At 47.0% G+C, this 14573-nt stretch overlaps 2 protein-coding genes and 1 long non-coding RNA gene across 3 annotated transcripts; 2 read left to right on the top strand and 1 right to left on the bottom strand.

Annotated features, from left to right (window-relative positions):
- Nucleotides 1-239: 239 nt before the first annotated feature.
- Nucleotides 240-10139, bottom strand: RpS4 (ribosomal protein S4). The gene is made up of 6 exons (XM_077632280.1): nucleotides 10009-10139; nucleotides 9642-9719; nucleotides 7781-7961; nucleotides 2959-3228; nucleotides 1531-1660; nucleotides 240-413 (listed from the first exon to the last, which is right to left on the bottom strand). Exons 1-6 carry the CDS (start codon nucleotides 10009-10011, stop codon nucleotides 287-289), a joined length of 789 nt encoding a protein of 262 aa, XP_077488406.1. The 5' UTR covers nucleotides 10012-10139; the 3' UTR covers nucleotides 240-286.
- Nucleotides 3240-6689, top strand: LOC144099160 (uncharacterized). The gene is made up of 2 exons (XR_013307322.1): nucleotides 3240-5994; nucleotides 6157-6689. It is a non-coding gene; the product is annotated as an uncharacterized LOC144099160 (long non-coding RNA).
- A 146-nt stretch (nucleotides 10140-10285) lies between the features above and the next one.
- RpL23A (ribosomal protein L23A) lies at nucleotides 10286-11026 on the top strand. Its single transcript, XM_077632281.1, has one exon. It carries the CDS (start codon nucleotides 10350-10352, stop codon nucleotides 10983-10985), a length of 636 nt encoding a protein of 211 aa, XP_077488407.1. The 5' UTR covers nucleotides 10286-10349; the 3' UTR covers nucleotides 10986-11026.
- The last annotated feature ends 3547 nt before the right edge of the window (nucleotides 11027-14573 follow it).

Genomic DNA, 14573 nt, shown 5'->3' with positions numbered 1-14573 from the left:
ACATTACGTGTGGTGCCACAAGGGGGGCTGCCCAAAAGTTGGGTGAAACTGACTATTCTGTAAACTGGCTGGAACACTTTCATGTGGCATCAACAAAACTCCAGTGCATTATAGCCAAACAGTACAACCGAACCCATACACGAAGCACCATCTAATTAACAGAGTGCAGAGGTTAATCAGTGTCATCATTGTAAACCACTACCAAGTGCCAAGTATAAAAAAATAGGCATACAGCTCCATTGTACAGAAAGGTAAGGATGGTTGCCAGAATGGCCATTTATTTTGCTCAGTGCTGGGCCTTGAGCTGCAGACGGCGGTCACGCTCCTCAGCCACGGTCAGCTTGATGCCCTTGCCACGAGGCAGCGAGATGTAGGGCTTCGTGCTCTTGCCAATCACAAAGATGTAGTTCAATCTGCAGGGGAGAGACCAAGGTCAAAGGTTAATGGCCCCGCATGTCCATACTAGAGTTGGTCCATGCACAATCACTAAAGCTGTGTGCCCAACCATGCTCAGTAAGACCAATCATGTGATCAGAGTAAGTCACAGGACATGACAATGTTCTCCTCATAGCGTGGCATAAGGGCACAGTCAAGTGTTCTCTCACACCCCCTACCAGTTTCTAAATGGCATATAACCACTACAGTTTGTTGCAGCAATACCAGGCATGACCAGAATGCTGCAACTACCATAAAAACCGGACTATAGGTCGGACCAGAATATAGGTCGACCCCCTAACTAACCAATTCTAAAAATGAAAAAGATCTTTTTCAATGGGAAAAGTACCGAAAGACATCCTTACTTTGAAACAAATGCGACTCGAGAGGTTGCACAATGGTGACAGTATTTAATTTCATTTAAATGCTGCTTGTATGTACACCCGGCAAATTTTTTAACAATATCGCGCACCAATCGGCCCGCGTGTTCGTTTCTGGCACAGGCAAGTACGGCGCCGTAGAGCAAAGCCCTCCTTTGAATTGCGCCCTCGTGAGACTAGAGGCACGCGCGATCTCTGCCGCTTTCACGCGGATGCATTCGGCAGTCACAGGCAGCGATCTTGCTCGCAGCGCAACGTTTCCTTCCTATTCTCGATACACTACGGCCTGCCCACGAAATGTTTTCTTCTGGTTGCTGCAAGTTGTAATACGCAGCTTCTGCCTCCGCCAGTATTGAATGCTCTTTTCGGATACTCCAAATTCGCGCTGTGCCGCCAGGTTCCCGTGAGCTTCCTCGTACTTAATCGTGTTTTTCTTGAAGGCGACGGTAAATTGCCGTTAGCTTCCGCTTTGCATCTACTGAAACGCAAAATGGCGGCACTGCTGCTGATGGCAATGGTGGCTGCTGACTTCAGCCACCCATTGTTGCAAGACTTCCGTATTTTTTCCGCCAATGACCGGTATATAAGACGGGGGTCGACTTTTCACCATGGTTTTTTGAAAAAAAAATTCGACCTATATTCCGGTTTTTACGGTAATTCAACGCATCACCAGCCTCCCCACAAGAGTAAGAGCAAGAGTAGCATCTCAGCCCACCTGGTGGCAAATGAGTGTCCCTGGGAATCCTTGACGTGGACGATGTCAAACGATCCTGGGTGTCGCTCCCGGGAGGTGATGATGCCCACACGGCCCAAGTTGTGGCCACCAGTCACCATGCACATGTTGCCTGCAAACAGGTCGTCTCTCCTCCATCAAGTGCCCAGAGAGAACAGGGTCTTTGTAGCTGACGCATTTGCACAGGCTGCTGGATTACCGGAATGCGGTCAAGCTGACATTCGAGCACAAAGAGCACTTTCAAGTAGCCACATGAAACCCAAACACTTCAGGAATAAATAACTAGTAGATGGAATTCAGCACTGCTAAGAATAAAGCAAAGTGAGGGTCAAGCCAGATGCCATCTAGGCTTTCCAGCAGAGAATGTTGGCTTCCCATGGTAATGCCCTACACCGATCACGTAAGTGCCGTAGTGAGAGCGACCGTCGGAAGTCGTAAATATTGGTCTGCATGTTGACCACAGCTCTCAGTCAGTATGATAGCCATGGCTTCGATTGCGACCAAGTTGCTTCCCACACTGAAATCACATGTACAGGCTTAAGCTAAAGCACAGGAGGCAATTTTAGGAACAGTTAAATTTTCACTTTACAGCTAAGTAGCACAAAGATTTGCTGCGCTTGACGATAAGAAACGTATTGCAAAAAAAAGAGAAAACTGTTCCCCAATATTCGTTCGACAGTGCTCATTTACATGACATTAATATACATTTACTGATAAGGGAAAAAAAGAATGCCTGCAGCATGACATGCACTCATGCCAGAAGGAGAAATGAGCTCGCCAAGTCTTGCACCTGTTTTTGTGTTCCGGTAAAGCAAGAAAAACAAGAACAAAAGATGTGTGCCAAAGCTGTGAGGACTTTCAACTAGTTCAAACTGGGAACGACATTGCATCCTTCCAATCATTAATCTTAATTCAGCTAGTTTGACCACTTGTGTTAGAGACACTAATACTCAGCATTTCCTCGCCAAATCCATTTTTTTTTTCTGGGACAGCTTGCCAGAGTACTTCAAGCTACTCTACCTCTTATTCAATTGCACATTCTACGACTATAAAAGTAGGGTTGCAATTCATCGTATCAATGCTGAGCTGAGCGCGTCAGTCAAGTTATTGCTCAGGAACCAAAAAATTGAATATAGCATAAATAAGAGCTTTACTAATAATTTCTACACGGTATGCTGTTTCGTTACTATGTTCGGTGCTTAGAAGATGCTACCCAGCTGGACGACCACTTCAAGCTATGCAACAATCAATGCTCCTGATGCCAAACAGCCGTTGCGATCAAACCATGAAGTCGTGGCTGTCCACGTTCCCCTGCCTACTCTGCAAAACTTGTCATACCCCTGCAGAATGTCCGACAGTTGCCGCGTCTTACTAACCACCCTATGGCTAGCCAACTGTAGGCCTACCCACCAGAGTCAAACTTGATGTAGTCGTCGATCTTGCCGGTGGCCAGGTCCACCTTTACGGTGTCGTTGACCTTGATGAGAGGGTCTGGGTAGCGGATAGTGCGCGCATCGTGGGTGGTGAGGAAGGGCACGCCCTTGGGCCCCACTTGGACCCGCTTGACGCGGCACAGCTTGTACTTCGCCTCCTCAGGCGTGATGCGGTGCAGCGTGAAGCGTCCCTTCACGTCATACAAGAGCCGGAAGAACTCGCCAGTCTTCTCGATCGTCACAACATCTGCGCAAAGGGTCCCGTCCCAGTGTTCAGGCTGGCAGTCATCATAGCAGAGTCACATCAATGCTAACAGAATAAATGCCACAACAACCAGGCGATTCCCCTAAACATACTTCGCAGTTTTACCACCTCACATCCCATCTTGGAAGAGGAATCAACAAAGAAACGTACTTTGGAACAATTCTAGTAGGACACCCCACCTGAACAGGATTTAGCACATAAACCCACCAGGTCTGCACAAGTAAAAAAAAACGAGAACTAGTCAACACAGTTGGTTTTTGAAACCCCTTGAAAAAACTTCCAGGCACAAGTTGCTTTTAAAGCCTTTTTTGGCCAGACCTAAATACCTCTGTGCTGCTACAAAGACTGGGTGGACAATAGGCATCGCCAAGGCAAACAAGGCAACATAGGTTCACATTTTTATACTCCATAGTTGAGTGTCATGTTCACTGTGGTGTTTAAGATTGAATTCATACAATTTATTGTTCGTTTGAGCAAGCACCCGAAAAGTGTGCTACAGTTTACATCGCCAGTAAACCTGCTACAGCTAATGCTAGCACAAATGTGAAGAATAAAAATAGAGACTGGAATCTGGATGCTTTTGCCGTTAGCAGCCACTTGAAAAAAGTTCAACAAACTTATCCAAATGAAGACAAAGTACTGCTTTTCTCTAGAAATTGAAGTTAGCGACTCAGAACTGGTGTTTTTACTCCAGTACAGCCCCTTTCTTTAAAAATATGCCAAGTAGTAAAATTTCTAAAGCAAAGCCAGGAAGATAATTTATTCAAGCATTTTTCGAGGACTGGCGCAGACTGTGCCCTCAAAGGGGCTCTAATAAGGTTGCAGTATGGATGGGATGTTAAAGCACGCCTCTTCACGAATACTATCCAGCGAGAAATTTTCTAATGCACTTTGTAGAAGCAGAGTTATCTGCAGTCAAAACTTGAATTTCAGCATCTTCGCGCTTTTCCCTCTCATCTCGTCACAATTTTGCATGATGGAAGGTCTGCACTCCTCCGCCGGCCCCACCTCCGGGGGAGATCTTCCTGACCTGCCGGAGCTATGCTGGCTTATTGGCCACGGCCTTGGTAGCTGCCTGATGTCTGAAAGAATCTAACCAGTAGCCACCTGTCAATATGTATACATAGATGAGAGCGACGGAGGAGTGTGCGAGCATGAAAAAGTCGCCGGGAAGGGCTCGTCAACTTTCCCGCGTGATTGTGGTCCCTCTGCTGCGTGTAGAAGTGTATTATTTGGCTCAGGTGTTCGTAACAGAATGCAGTGATTGAGCGAGTTGATGCGCTTTCCTCAGAAGGTGTTTCAGAGCCCCTTTAATCCACTGAACTAAAACGCTCAAGCTTAGCGGCAATTTTAACAGTGTGCTATGCAGCACCACATTGCATCAAGCCGAAATGTAGTTCGGGCCAGATCTTCAAAAATCCACCCAAACTAAAAGCAAAGCTGTTAACCTGTTCAGTGCATACTTCCAAAACCTTAGCAGACAACCATTTGCAAAAGCTAGAGCATTGGCAAACACTTCAATGAAAATGGTATGCTCATCACAATGCGTGGTAAGTTATGCAGTCAACACTGCGAATTCACAACCCTTGGCACGAATACAGGGCATGACTGGGTGCACTTTGAGGTGACCGAACATGCCAACTCAGGGAGTTAATGTAGTACTTTCTGGGGGTTCCCCGAGCACGTAAATCCATGCATGCCTCAACACCAATTTTGCCTTTACGCCATAACTAATCACACTGTAATTGTTCACTGCGCACCAAGTAATTCTTTGAATTTAGGCATTTCTTGGGCCGCCATGTATCTGCATGCTCTTCTTTACATGCATGGCCGGAAGGAAGGGATAGAGGCCAAGACATGTAAGGTTCCTCAGTAGCCTTTGTAAGCCATTTGATGTCCCCCGAAACTGCAGACAAAACACTATGAGTCTTGTTCCATTAAGGTTTCAGGGACACTGAGGAGAAATTGAAGTTGCCTTGCATCAATACAACACCAGCTCGTAAACACAAAAAGGCGACTTTTACTGAAAAAAGAAAAAAAAGCACTTGTAAGGTAGAAATGAGCAAGTCCTAAAATACAGGAAGTGCTGCCACAGCCCAATCTCACAAGCACAAGCGCGGGGAAAAAAAAAAAAAAAAACACGGATCTCCGAGACGTGAAGGTTGTGTGTTTGGATATCGAAGTTTTGTTTTGGACCTGCTAGTGCACTTCTGAAACACAAGGAAGACTGAAGAAAGACTACATGAATGCTGGAAGTTCAAGGAAACCTACACTTGGCAGCGCAACAGGCGGCCAGCAGTTTCTGCGTTTTGGTACTTCGCAGCTATGCGCGGTTTCGTTTTTGACGCGCCTCAATTTACAAGTGCAGAGCAGCAAAGAAACGAAGTGCACATTTAAGTGCTCCTTGGATGAAGTTCATGCCTCGGCACACATCTGAGATGAGAAAAACACCTGTGGCTAGCTAATGTTGCAGATGCCTCCACATCAGAAAACGCACAGCTCTAAGTGCTCGCTTCATCAATGTACCAAGACGCTAGGCTGCACAACCAGACCCAGTGCTAAGAAAACTATTACAAAATTTAAATATGACATCCATGCGTGCCAGTCTACTTAGTCGTGGCGGTAACTCAGCAGTGACAGCTGCCACACTGGCGGCTTGGCTTGCTGCAGACTCCTTGGCAGCTTGGACTATCCTGCCAGACCAGTCGCCACAACCCTCAAAAGCACTGCATGCTCTGTGGGGTTGAGGTAACAGTAGCTTGGTTTGGGCTAGTTGGTAACAGTTCTTAGAAAACATAGCGCAAAAAGGACACGGACGACACAGAAGTGGACAGGACAGGCGCTATTCCTGTCCTGTCCACTTCTGTGTCGTCCGTGTCCTTTTTGCGCTATGTTTTCTAAGGGGTTGAGGTAGCTGAAGTGCAAACTGGAGTTGAGATCTTTGTTATCGGGATCGTGATACATCATAACACTTGTGCAAATGTGACAGCAGCGCCGGCTGATAAATACTTTGAATGCCCAGCCGGCGGTAGTTTTCATTCCAGTTCCTGCTAAACCGCACCGCTCGCCGTCAGCAATCACAGTCTATGCTTAAGTCACTTTTCAGGCATTAATTCATCAGACAGTCCCGTTTCTTTGAATCGAAGCGACAGAATTATCCTTTTCAACTTCGAATCCAGACCTCCTAACAAAAAATTAATCTTTTGCTACGGGACAAGTGACACCAAAGCGTCGAAACAAAGGACTGTCGGATTTTTCTAGCAAAATTTGATGTCCTCAGTGTGCCTTTAATATCCAGAAGCTACAGGTGGGCTATGAGACGTGCACAGTGGGAGGCTCCTGCAACCTTGGAATCTGTAACGAAACACCAAGGCACTGAGCCTATGCAGTGGGTTCCACAAGCCAGAAGGTCTGCATTAGTGAAAGGCTAGTCCCCCCCCCCCCCCCCCCCCCCTAAATTCTGAGGGGATAGCATGGCACCTTATTTAGCAACAAATTAATCTGAAATGCAGACTGACGTATGCGAGCAATTATGCCCACTAACTCCCCAATGTTCCCACTAGAGCCAGCACCCGAGGCAACTGGCACAGCCTCTGGCAACGGACAATCTGCGGGCATACGTGCACTTTAGGCACACTTGTTGGACCCCAGAATAGCAGCATCATCCCTATCTGGGGCTTTGGATGGTGCCATAGCATGCGGTGTATCGCCTATTGCAAAAGAAATGGCAGCAAGACTTACGAGCACTCACAATAATTTGGTTATCAAAATGGCTGAATGCTATACAGCACCTCGAGAACAATACCAAGAAACCTCATGTCCCTATGAACTCTTTCCCTAACCATGCTTTCACACACAAACTTCCTGCCATTCCTGTGCTCAATATTTTGGTATAAAGTCCGCCTGAACGCAATTACCTCAAGCAAATTTTCTAACAGAGGCAGCCGGTTTACTCCAAATCCCATTTCTTGAAGGTGACAAGACATTGTGAGCAAACCAGAGGTCGTGCCCTCTGATGCATTTCAACCATGTTGTGGCCAATAATTACATTGACCCAAGCAGCATGATATACCTATTAAGCTGGCCCACAGCCATTAACAGTAAGTGAATTGTTCCTGCCACGTAGCCTACATTAGCCAGAGCTACTAGAAATAAAGGACAGGATTAATTGGAGAGACATGGGAGAGGCCTTTGCCCTGCAGTGGGTGTAGTAAGGCTGATGGTGATGATGACTAGAAATAAAAATACCACTGACATGTTCATGGGTGTGCAATTTCATTAAAATCACAGACAGAGCGTATGTTAACCTCAGAGGCCAGCGGGCAATTCCTTATTAAGCCCTGGATTATTGCACAAGTGTAAGCTTCCAAACGTTGAAAAACTTTACAATGTCTAAAGGTGCTGCAGCACATTGACATTAGTTTCCAGTGTTGATAAAATAAAACTGGGGACAATTTTCGGGCCAAATCCTGAAGGCTGCTGGAAATTCAGACGGGTGTCAGGCATGCAACAGGTGCCACTTCTATGTGCTCACCCATGAATCCAGCTGGGTAGTTGGTGTCAGTGCGGACCTTGCCGTCCACCTTGATGAGGCGCTGCTTGACAATCTTCTTCACCTCGGCGCCAGTGAGGGCGTACTTGAGCCGGTTCCTCAGCATGATGATGAGCGGCAAGGACTCCCGCAGCTTGTGGGGTCCAGTGCTGGGCCGGGGAGCCTAACACCAGGGAAATGCAAACAACCGTTTCGAAGGTGGCCCCAAAACACCTTTTGCCCATCATTATGAAGCCCACCCAATGCCACGTCATGAATGCATGAATAACTGGGCCATAAACATCGATTGTGCACACTACAGTCATTCTACCACAAGCCGCCGCGGTGGCTCGGTGGTTATGGCGCTCGGCTGCTGACCCAAAAGACACGGGTTCGATCGCGGCCGCGGCAGTCAAATTTCGATGGAGGCGAAATTCTAGAGGCCTGTGTACTGTGCGATGTCAGTGCACGTTAAAAACACCCCGGGTGGTCGAAATTTCCAGAGCCCTTCACAACGGCGTCCCCAGAGCCTGATCACTTTGGGACGTTAAACACCCATAAACCAAACCAAATCAAACCATTCTACCACCTTATACCCGTGCCACACGTGCACAAAAAAATGGCAATAAGTGCATAAGGCCTTGAGTTTGTTAGTCATTATTTTCAGAGCTGGTGCTACTCGTCCACATTAAATGTCACTAAACGAAAGTAACAATGACTACACTCCTGCAAGGCATTCAAAATTTCACCTGAATGTAAGCAGTGCTAACGAGCACAATATTCGGCAAAGTCGTTCAAATGCAATATCAAAATTTTGCAAAAATTCCTGCTGTTCTTGCTTGACAAGTAAAAAAAGTAGCCATAATCTTGTGTGTCAGCACAAAAGCAGAGAGCAATCTGTTAGAAGCGCTGGTAAAAATGGTGCCTTTCGCATTTATGATGCAGTGAAGATGCCTGATCTCACTGAAAGTTATGAATAAACCATTTGCTACTGGAAAGGAAGTTCTTATTAACAAAGTTGCATGCTTTTTCTGCATGTGGAATTGGGACGAGAGTACCCATTGCTCGGACGAATGAGTTGCGGAAAACTCAGTAGGTCGCGAACGGCAGTAAGGCTAATGCCACAAAATCTATGCGTTGCACCGCGCGAATGCCATTAAAACTTAAGGCGGTAAGCACTTAATGGCATTAAGCTTGTCCATGTGACAGGTATTACTCATGAGCACTATTATACGGTGGCTTCCATCGGCCAGATTCCATTGTCATCAATGGCAGTTGCCTTAAAGAGGCAAAGCAGCAGAGCGCGTCAGTAAAGAAAACACGGGGAATTACGCAACTAAACTGGCAATAACAAACTGAAGCGTGTCACTTGCCACCACGGAATGCATCACAGCCAACTCGCGGTAACACGGGCTAGTGTGATACGAATGACCAGGAAATGAATTGGAGGCACTCTGGTACAACTTCTGCTTGCTTTTAAACTCATGCCACATGCTGTATCAAAAAGAACTATCGCAGTTGGAAAAATCAGCAACCCCGTCCACACAGCATGTCAGGCCATGTGTTCACTGCTCGAAGAATCGCCTAAGCAGTAATTTTGCTCGCGATGCTACGAATTCATGATGAAAGAGGTGCACAAAACGTTCTTTGAAAATGGCTAGGTTGTACTGTGTTCGCAAAAAGTTGAAGGCACACTGAATACCCGGCAGACGTCGTCTGTCCGTCGTAGTGCACTGTAAGGGGGCACAGCTTACAAAAACACGGCATCACGAAAACTCCGTGCCCAACTTCCTTAGCATATGTTTTGACTAGGCTTTTAGAACGACCTAGTCGCTTACAGGTTGCTAGCGGCAAACAGACTTACGAAAACTCCACCGAGCTTGTCCAGCATCCATGACTTCGGAGCGTTTAAACGCTTGAGGTGCTTCTTAGGTCCCCGCGCCTGTAAGAGATCAAACCATCATAAGGCAACGCAGGTAATACAGAAATGAGAGAAACACCCATGTATTAAAGAACCGGCATCAGCGCATGAAGCGGACGTGATCGCGGTCAACCACCATGGGAGATCCAACTGACAGTGAGCCGAATTTACAAGAAAATTAAACAAGCTAGACCAAATGAACAACGTGAAAAGGAAGATTAATCTCCCTTCTTACTCAAGAATTCTAAAATCCGACGTTAATGCAGATTCGGACTTTGATTATCCGAGATTGAAAACGAGCACCACTCACCATTCTAGAAGGCAGCCATGAAAGAGAGCCGCCCCAGCAGGCCTTGAAACAACCAGCTCGTGCTTCGACAAAAGTGATCCCTTATTGGCTGAAAAGATGCAACAATAAGTTAAAAGCAAAATAAGCGCCCAGTTATGCAATTGTTGCGTGTCAAAAAATTTATTTTATTAAAGTAAAACAAAACGTTCCGTTGGTCGCATTTTACTAAAAAGGAATTTGTTATTTCTGCGAAGCTGTACTGTTTTCTGCGCCACCTGCTGCCCGTTCTGGCTAGGCTTATCCTTTCTGTATTTTACACGTGTGGGGCGCAGTCCGTAGGCACGCGTGTCCGTTAAAAAAACATGCCACCCAAGGGTAAGAAACCGCCAGCAGCCGCGGCAAAGGCTGAAAAGCCCGAGGAGAAGAAGAAGCCCGCCGCCGCAGCCGCTCCAGCCAAGAAACCCGCAGCACCGGCGGCCGCGAAACCTGCCAGCAAGCCCGCAAAGCCTGCTGACAAAAAGCCGGGCGACAAGAAGCAGCCGGCAAAGAAGAAGGATGCCGCAGGTCAGGCCAAGGCGCGCGTCAAGGCGATGGCAGCGCGCAAGAAGGTCGTAAAGGGAGCTCACGGCACGCGCACGAAGAAGATCCGCACGTCGGTCAAGTTCCGCCGGCCCAAGACGCTGTCGCTGCCCCGCAACCCGAAGTACCCGCGCCGAAGTGTGCCCACGAGGACAAGGCTCGACCAGTTCTCCATCATCAAGCACCCGCTCACGACCGAGTCGGCGATGAAGAAGATCGAAGACAACAACACACTCGTGTTCATCGTCCACCTGCGTGCCAACAAGCACCAGATCAAGACCGCCGTCAAGAAGTTGTACGACATCGACGTCGCCAACGTGAACACGCTCATCCGGCCCGACGGACAGAAGAAGGCGTACGTCAGGCTGGCGCCCGACTATGACGCGCTCGATGTGGCCAACAAGATCGGCATCATATAAACTGTGGGTCACACTGGAATAAAGCGGCTGTTGGCGGTAAACTTGTGTCCCGTGTGAGCTCGTCATGTAAGTGCAACGCCAGCTCCCCACGAGCTTGGCAGCTCAGCATTCCTGTGGCTTCGTATTGTTTCTGTGGAAACCGTACTTTACGTGAATATTCGCTTTTTTTTCACGTGCGTCAGTCGACTCCTTTCCGCACGCCTACCCCCTTTTCTAGTCGAAGCCAGAAAGCCGTATCACTTGCAGCCACCGTAGAGTCTAGCTATCTCCCCGTGCTATTCTGTTTTATTTTCATACACCACTGTTACTAACAGTTCCCATCGTGGGAGAGCGGTTCTGCAGACGCGGCCATTGCGATGTCATGCGTCGAATGCCTTCTTCCACTTGGAACAGTAAAATCAGATAGTTTTTATTACCTGCATTCAACCTCTGGCACACAGCAGTTGGAGCAGACTTCTAAAAAAGCGTTAGTTGTCAGGTTGAGCTGTGATACTGATTGACGCATCTGTTGCAGTTGTCTGCGTTTTGTGGACACATGCCGGCGACACCTTCTCAATGTGCTTGTTCTGCTTGCTTTTACCGACTCGTGTATGCGCTTAGCACTATGGGCAAAGTGTAGAGGCTTGCTTGATTTCTTTGGAAGTGATTTAGCCAAAGGATTACATTCATTTGCAGGTGGGAAAACTTGCATGCACTTGTTATGCACAAAAGCCTGCTTGTTCCTGACTGCACAGCCATCACTCATTACCTGCAGATATAGGTGCAGCCAAAATAATATGGAGTGCGCTTTGCCATTCAAACTTTTTTTTTGCGCATGCCAGCAAGAAGATATTAAGGTTTATGGGCGAGCGCGCCAGTGTCATTTCTTGAAATACGTACTAATTACCTCTTAATTTTTGCCAGGTAAGGCAGGAGAGCAGTCATGACTGTATGGGGTCTGTCCAAATAGTATCTGGACAGCATTCATAATAAAAAAAATTACTGCAGGTATATGCAAAAAACAGTTGCCAGCACTTATACACACGTTACACCCCTTGGAAGTGTACAATGGTATTTGTCTTCAGGCACTGCTTCCAAGCTGCTCACACTCTTTCCACCATCCCGTAATGACATCCTTTCAGGCATTGTTTCATCCAATAAAAGTCGGACAGGGCCAGGTCTGTGCTGTTGCTAGTGATGCCTTTTGTAACGAGCCGCCACTGCGCCTTGGTGTGGCAGAGCCAAAAAAGGCAGAAAAAAAGTATACACAGAAAACTGCTAGTTAGTCATTTTCCGTGCACATCCAGCTCCATGTATAAACCACAGAGTTTGCCTGGTCCTTGCATCCATTTCGCAAGCAGTGTTGCAAAGTTTTTCTTCACCAGTAATTCCCATAAGCTTAGTGATGTGCAACTGGGTAAATTGCCGTGATAGAGGAGCCAGGTATTGATGATCTCCCTGTGGATGTGATGGACTCTTAACCTCAACCACTCGAGCACTTCCACATAAAATTGACTGTTCACTGTTTGTCCAGTGGGTGCAAACTCGCTGTGCAAGACTCCCTTTAATTCAAAGAAGACGAACACCGGTCTCACTTTTGACTTGCTCGCATGGACTTTTTTGCGGGGAGGAGAGGCACTGGTGCGCCACTGTGTGCTTTTTTTTTTTCTCTGAATCATATTCGCAGACCCATGTTTCTTCAAAGGTTATGACACTGTTAAAAAAATTAGGCTCTAGCTCCACTTGTTCCAGCAGTACCCGACAGATCGACTCGTGGATTTCCTGCCAGTGTCCGGACAAAACATTTGGAACCAGTCTTGCATACACTTCCTCTGCTGCAAATGAGTGCACACTCATTTTTGTGAATTCAACTGAGGAGTTCTTTCAAAGTGAGCCAGTACAGCTTGACAGAAACTGAGAAAAGCGTAAAAGCTCGTTATCCGCAGCTATTGTAGCGCATTACAAGTTTTTGCGGTATATGCGTTAAAATTCTAGAGATCTATGGGCTAACTTATCATTACAGCTTAATTTCACTTAGTTTGTGTTTCTGCATTTGGCTCATTTTGGAAAAGAAAAGAATCAGCTTCTCTGTAATCATTCTCGCACTTGCCATCAATCAGTCTAAAAGGTCTTTTAAGTTTTGCCACATTTTGCTAATTTTAGATTGTTGACAGGTGTCATGCACATGTCCCTTACTGTCCTCCCTTCAGTCTTAACTTCTGGTGCCACTCAAAACATGTTTTTGATGTGGCATTTTCCCTGTAGGTTTCACAGATCATGGCAAGAGTCTCGGCACCGGACTTGTTCAGTTTCACGCATAACTTGATCGCATACCTCTGTTCAGTCGTGCACTGCATCGCAAATATGATGACACAACTGCTCACTACAGATGTGATCCGCACTCTGCAAAGGTTCAGAGGCAATCGGTCACACTGCATCTCGTCCCCTTTGCTAACAAAAGTCAGCCCCCACCACAGCGGTGGCCTAGTGGTTTGAGCATCCGCCTCGCATGCGGGAGGTGCGGGTTTCACTTCCCAGTGCCGCCGGGTACCGCTTTCCCCTGTCTGGTGCTCAGCTTCTTTAGGGTGAAATGCTTGGGAAATGTGTCTTTGGGCCCACCTTGTGCCATGGCACTCTTTGGTCAAAGCTGCCCTTGCACCTTAAAAATTCGTCATCAAAAGTCAGTCCCAGTACTTTTTGAACAGACCCTATACACCATTCGCCCACAACATGCTTAAATTTTCTCATTTAAGTGCTTTTCATAGCCTTCCACCTGCACAGGGTGCAGTTCTCATGATTCATCAGGCTTAGTAATGTGTTGTCACAGCATTTTTACATACGCTCACCGAGAACTGTGCATACAGCACCAACCAGCACTGCTCTTAGAAGTTGCAGTGGCGTGGAATTTTTTCACCAAAGCAGCACCAGGCTACGAGGCACACATTTCGTGGTCACGGGGTTGTGCAACATACTCCAAAATTTCGGTACTATTGCTTTTGCATTTCATCCCACCATGGAATGCAAGGGCTGACGCTGTCATCATACCCAGTTGTGCTGAGCACCTGAATATCATAGCTGGTAAGCCACCGTAGGAGGTAGCAGCATGCATTCAATCCTCGTGTTGCACTTTATACGGATTAATATGCCATCACCTGCCCTTTAGTGAGTTCAGATTCCAACAGACGTACTCTTGAGCGCACAAATTTTGCCTCACGCATGTGCAACTGAGTGGAAGCGAGTGTAAGTGGATCTTAGTATGTGCGATTGGAATTGCACCTTTGCATGTGGGCGCACGCCCTGGTGAGTACAAATACCAAGTGTCGTGTGAAACTTCAGCAGAGGATAATGAGATTTCCGCTTAAGGCACAGCGAAGCCTTGGAAAGCTGTAAAATGGGACATGCTTTTATCTCCCAGAAATTGCAGCCAAGTTGACGTCGAAAGCAGTGCTGCAGTTTTGATCAGGAATGTGTTCATATGCAGTGAGAACCCCCCAACGTTCCAGGCTGGATTTGAACCAGCGCCAATGCAGAGCAAACAGCTCCAATGGTTTGACAAAGAACCAGTCTGTACGATATTTCACATAAGGGGCTTGTTGAAATTTTCGTCGC

The sequence above is a fragment of the Amblyomma americanum genome, chromosome 7, assembly GCF_052857255.1.
Source record: "Amblyomma americanum isolate KBUSLIRL-KWMA chromosome 7, ASM5285725v1, whole genome shotgun sequence".
Classification (NCBI taxonomy): Eukaryota; Metazoa; Arthropoda; class Arachnida; order Ixodida; family Ixodidae; genus Amblyomma; species Amblyomma americanum.
This window is presented reverse-complemented; position numbering and strand designations above follow the sequence as displayed.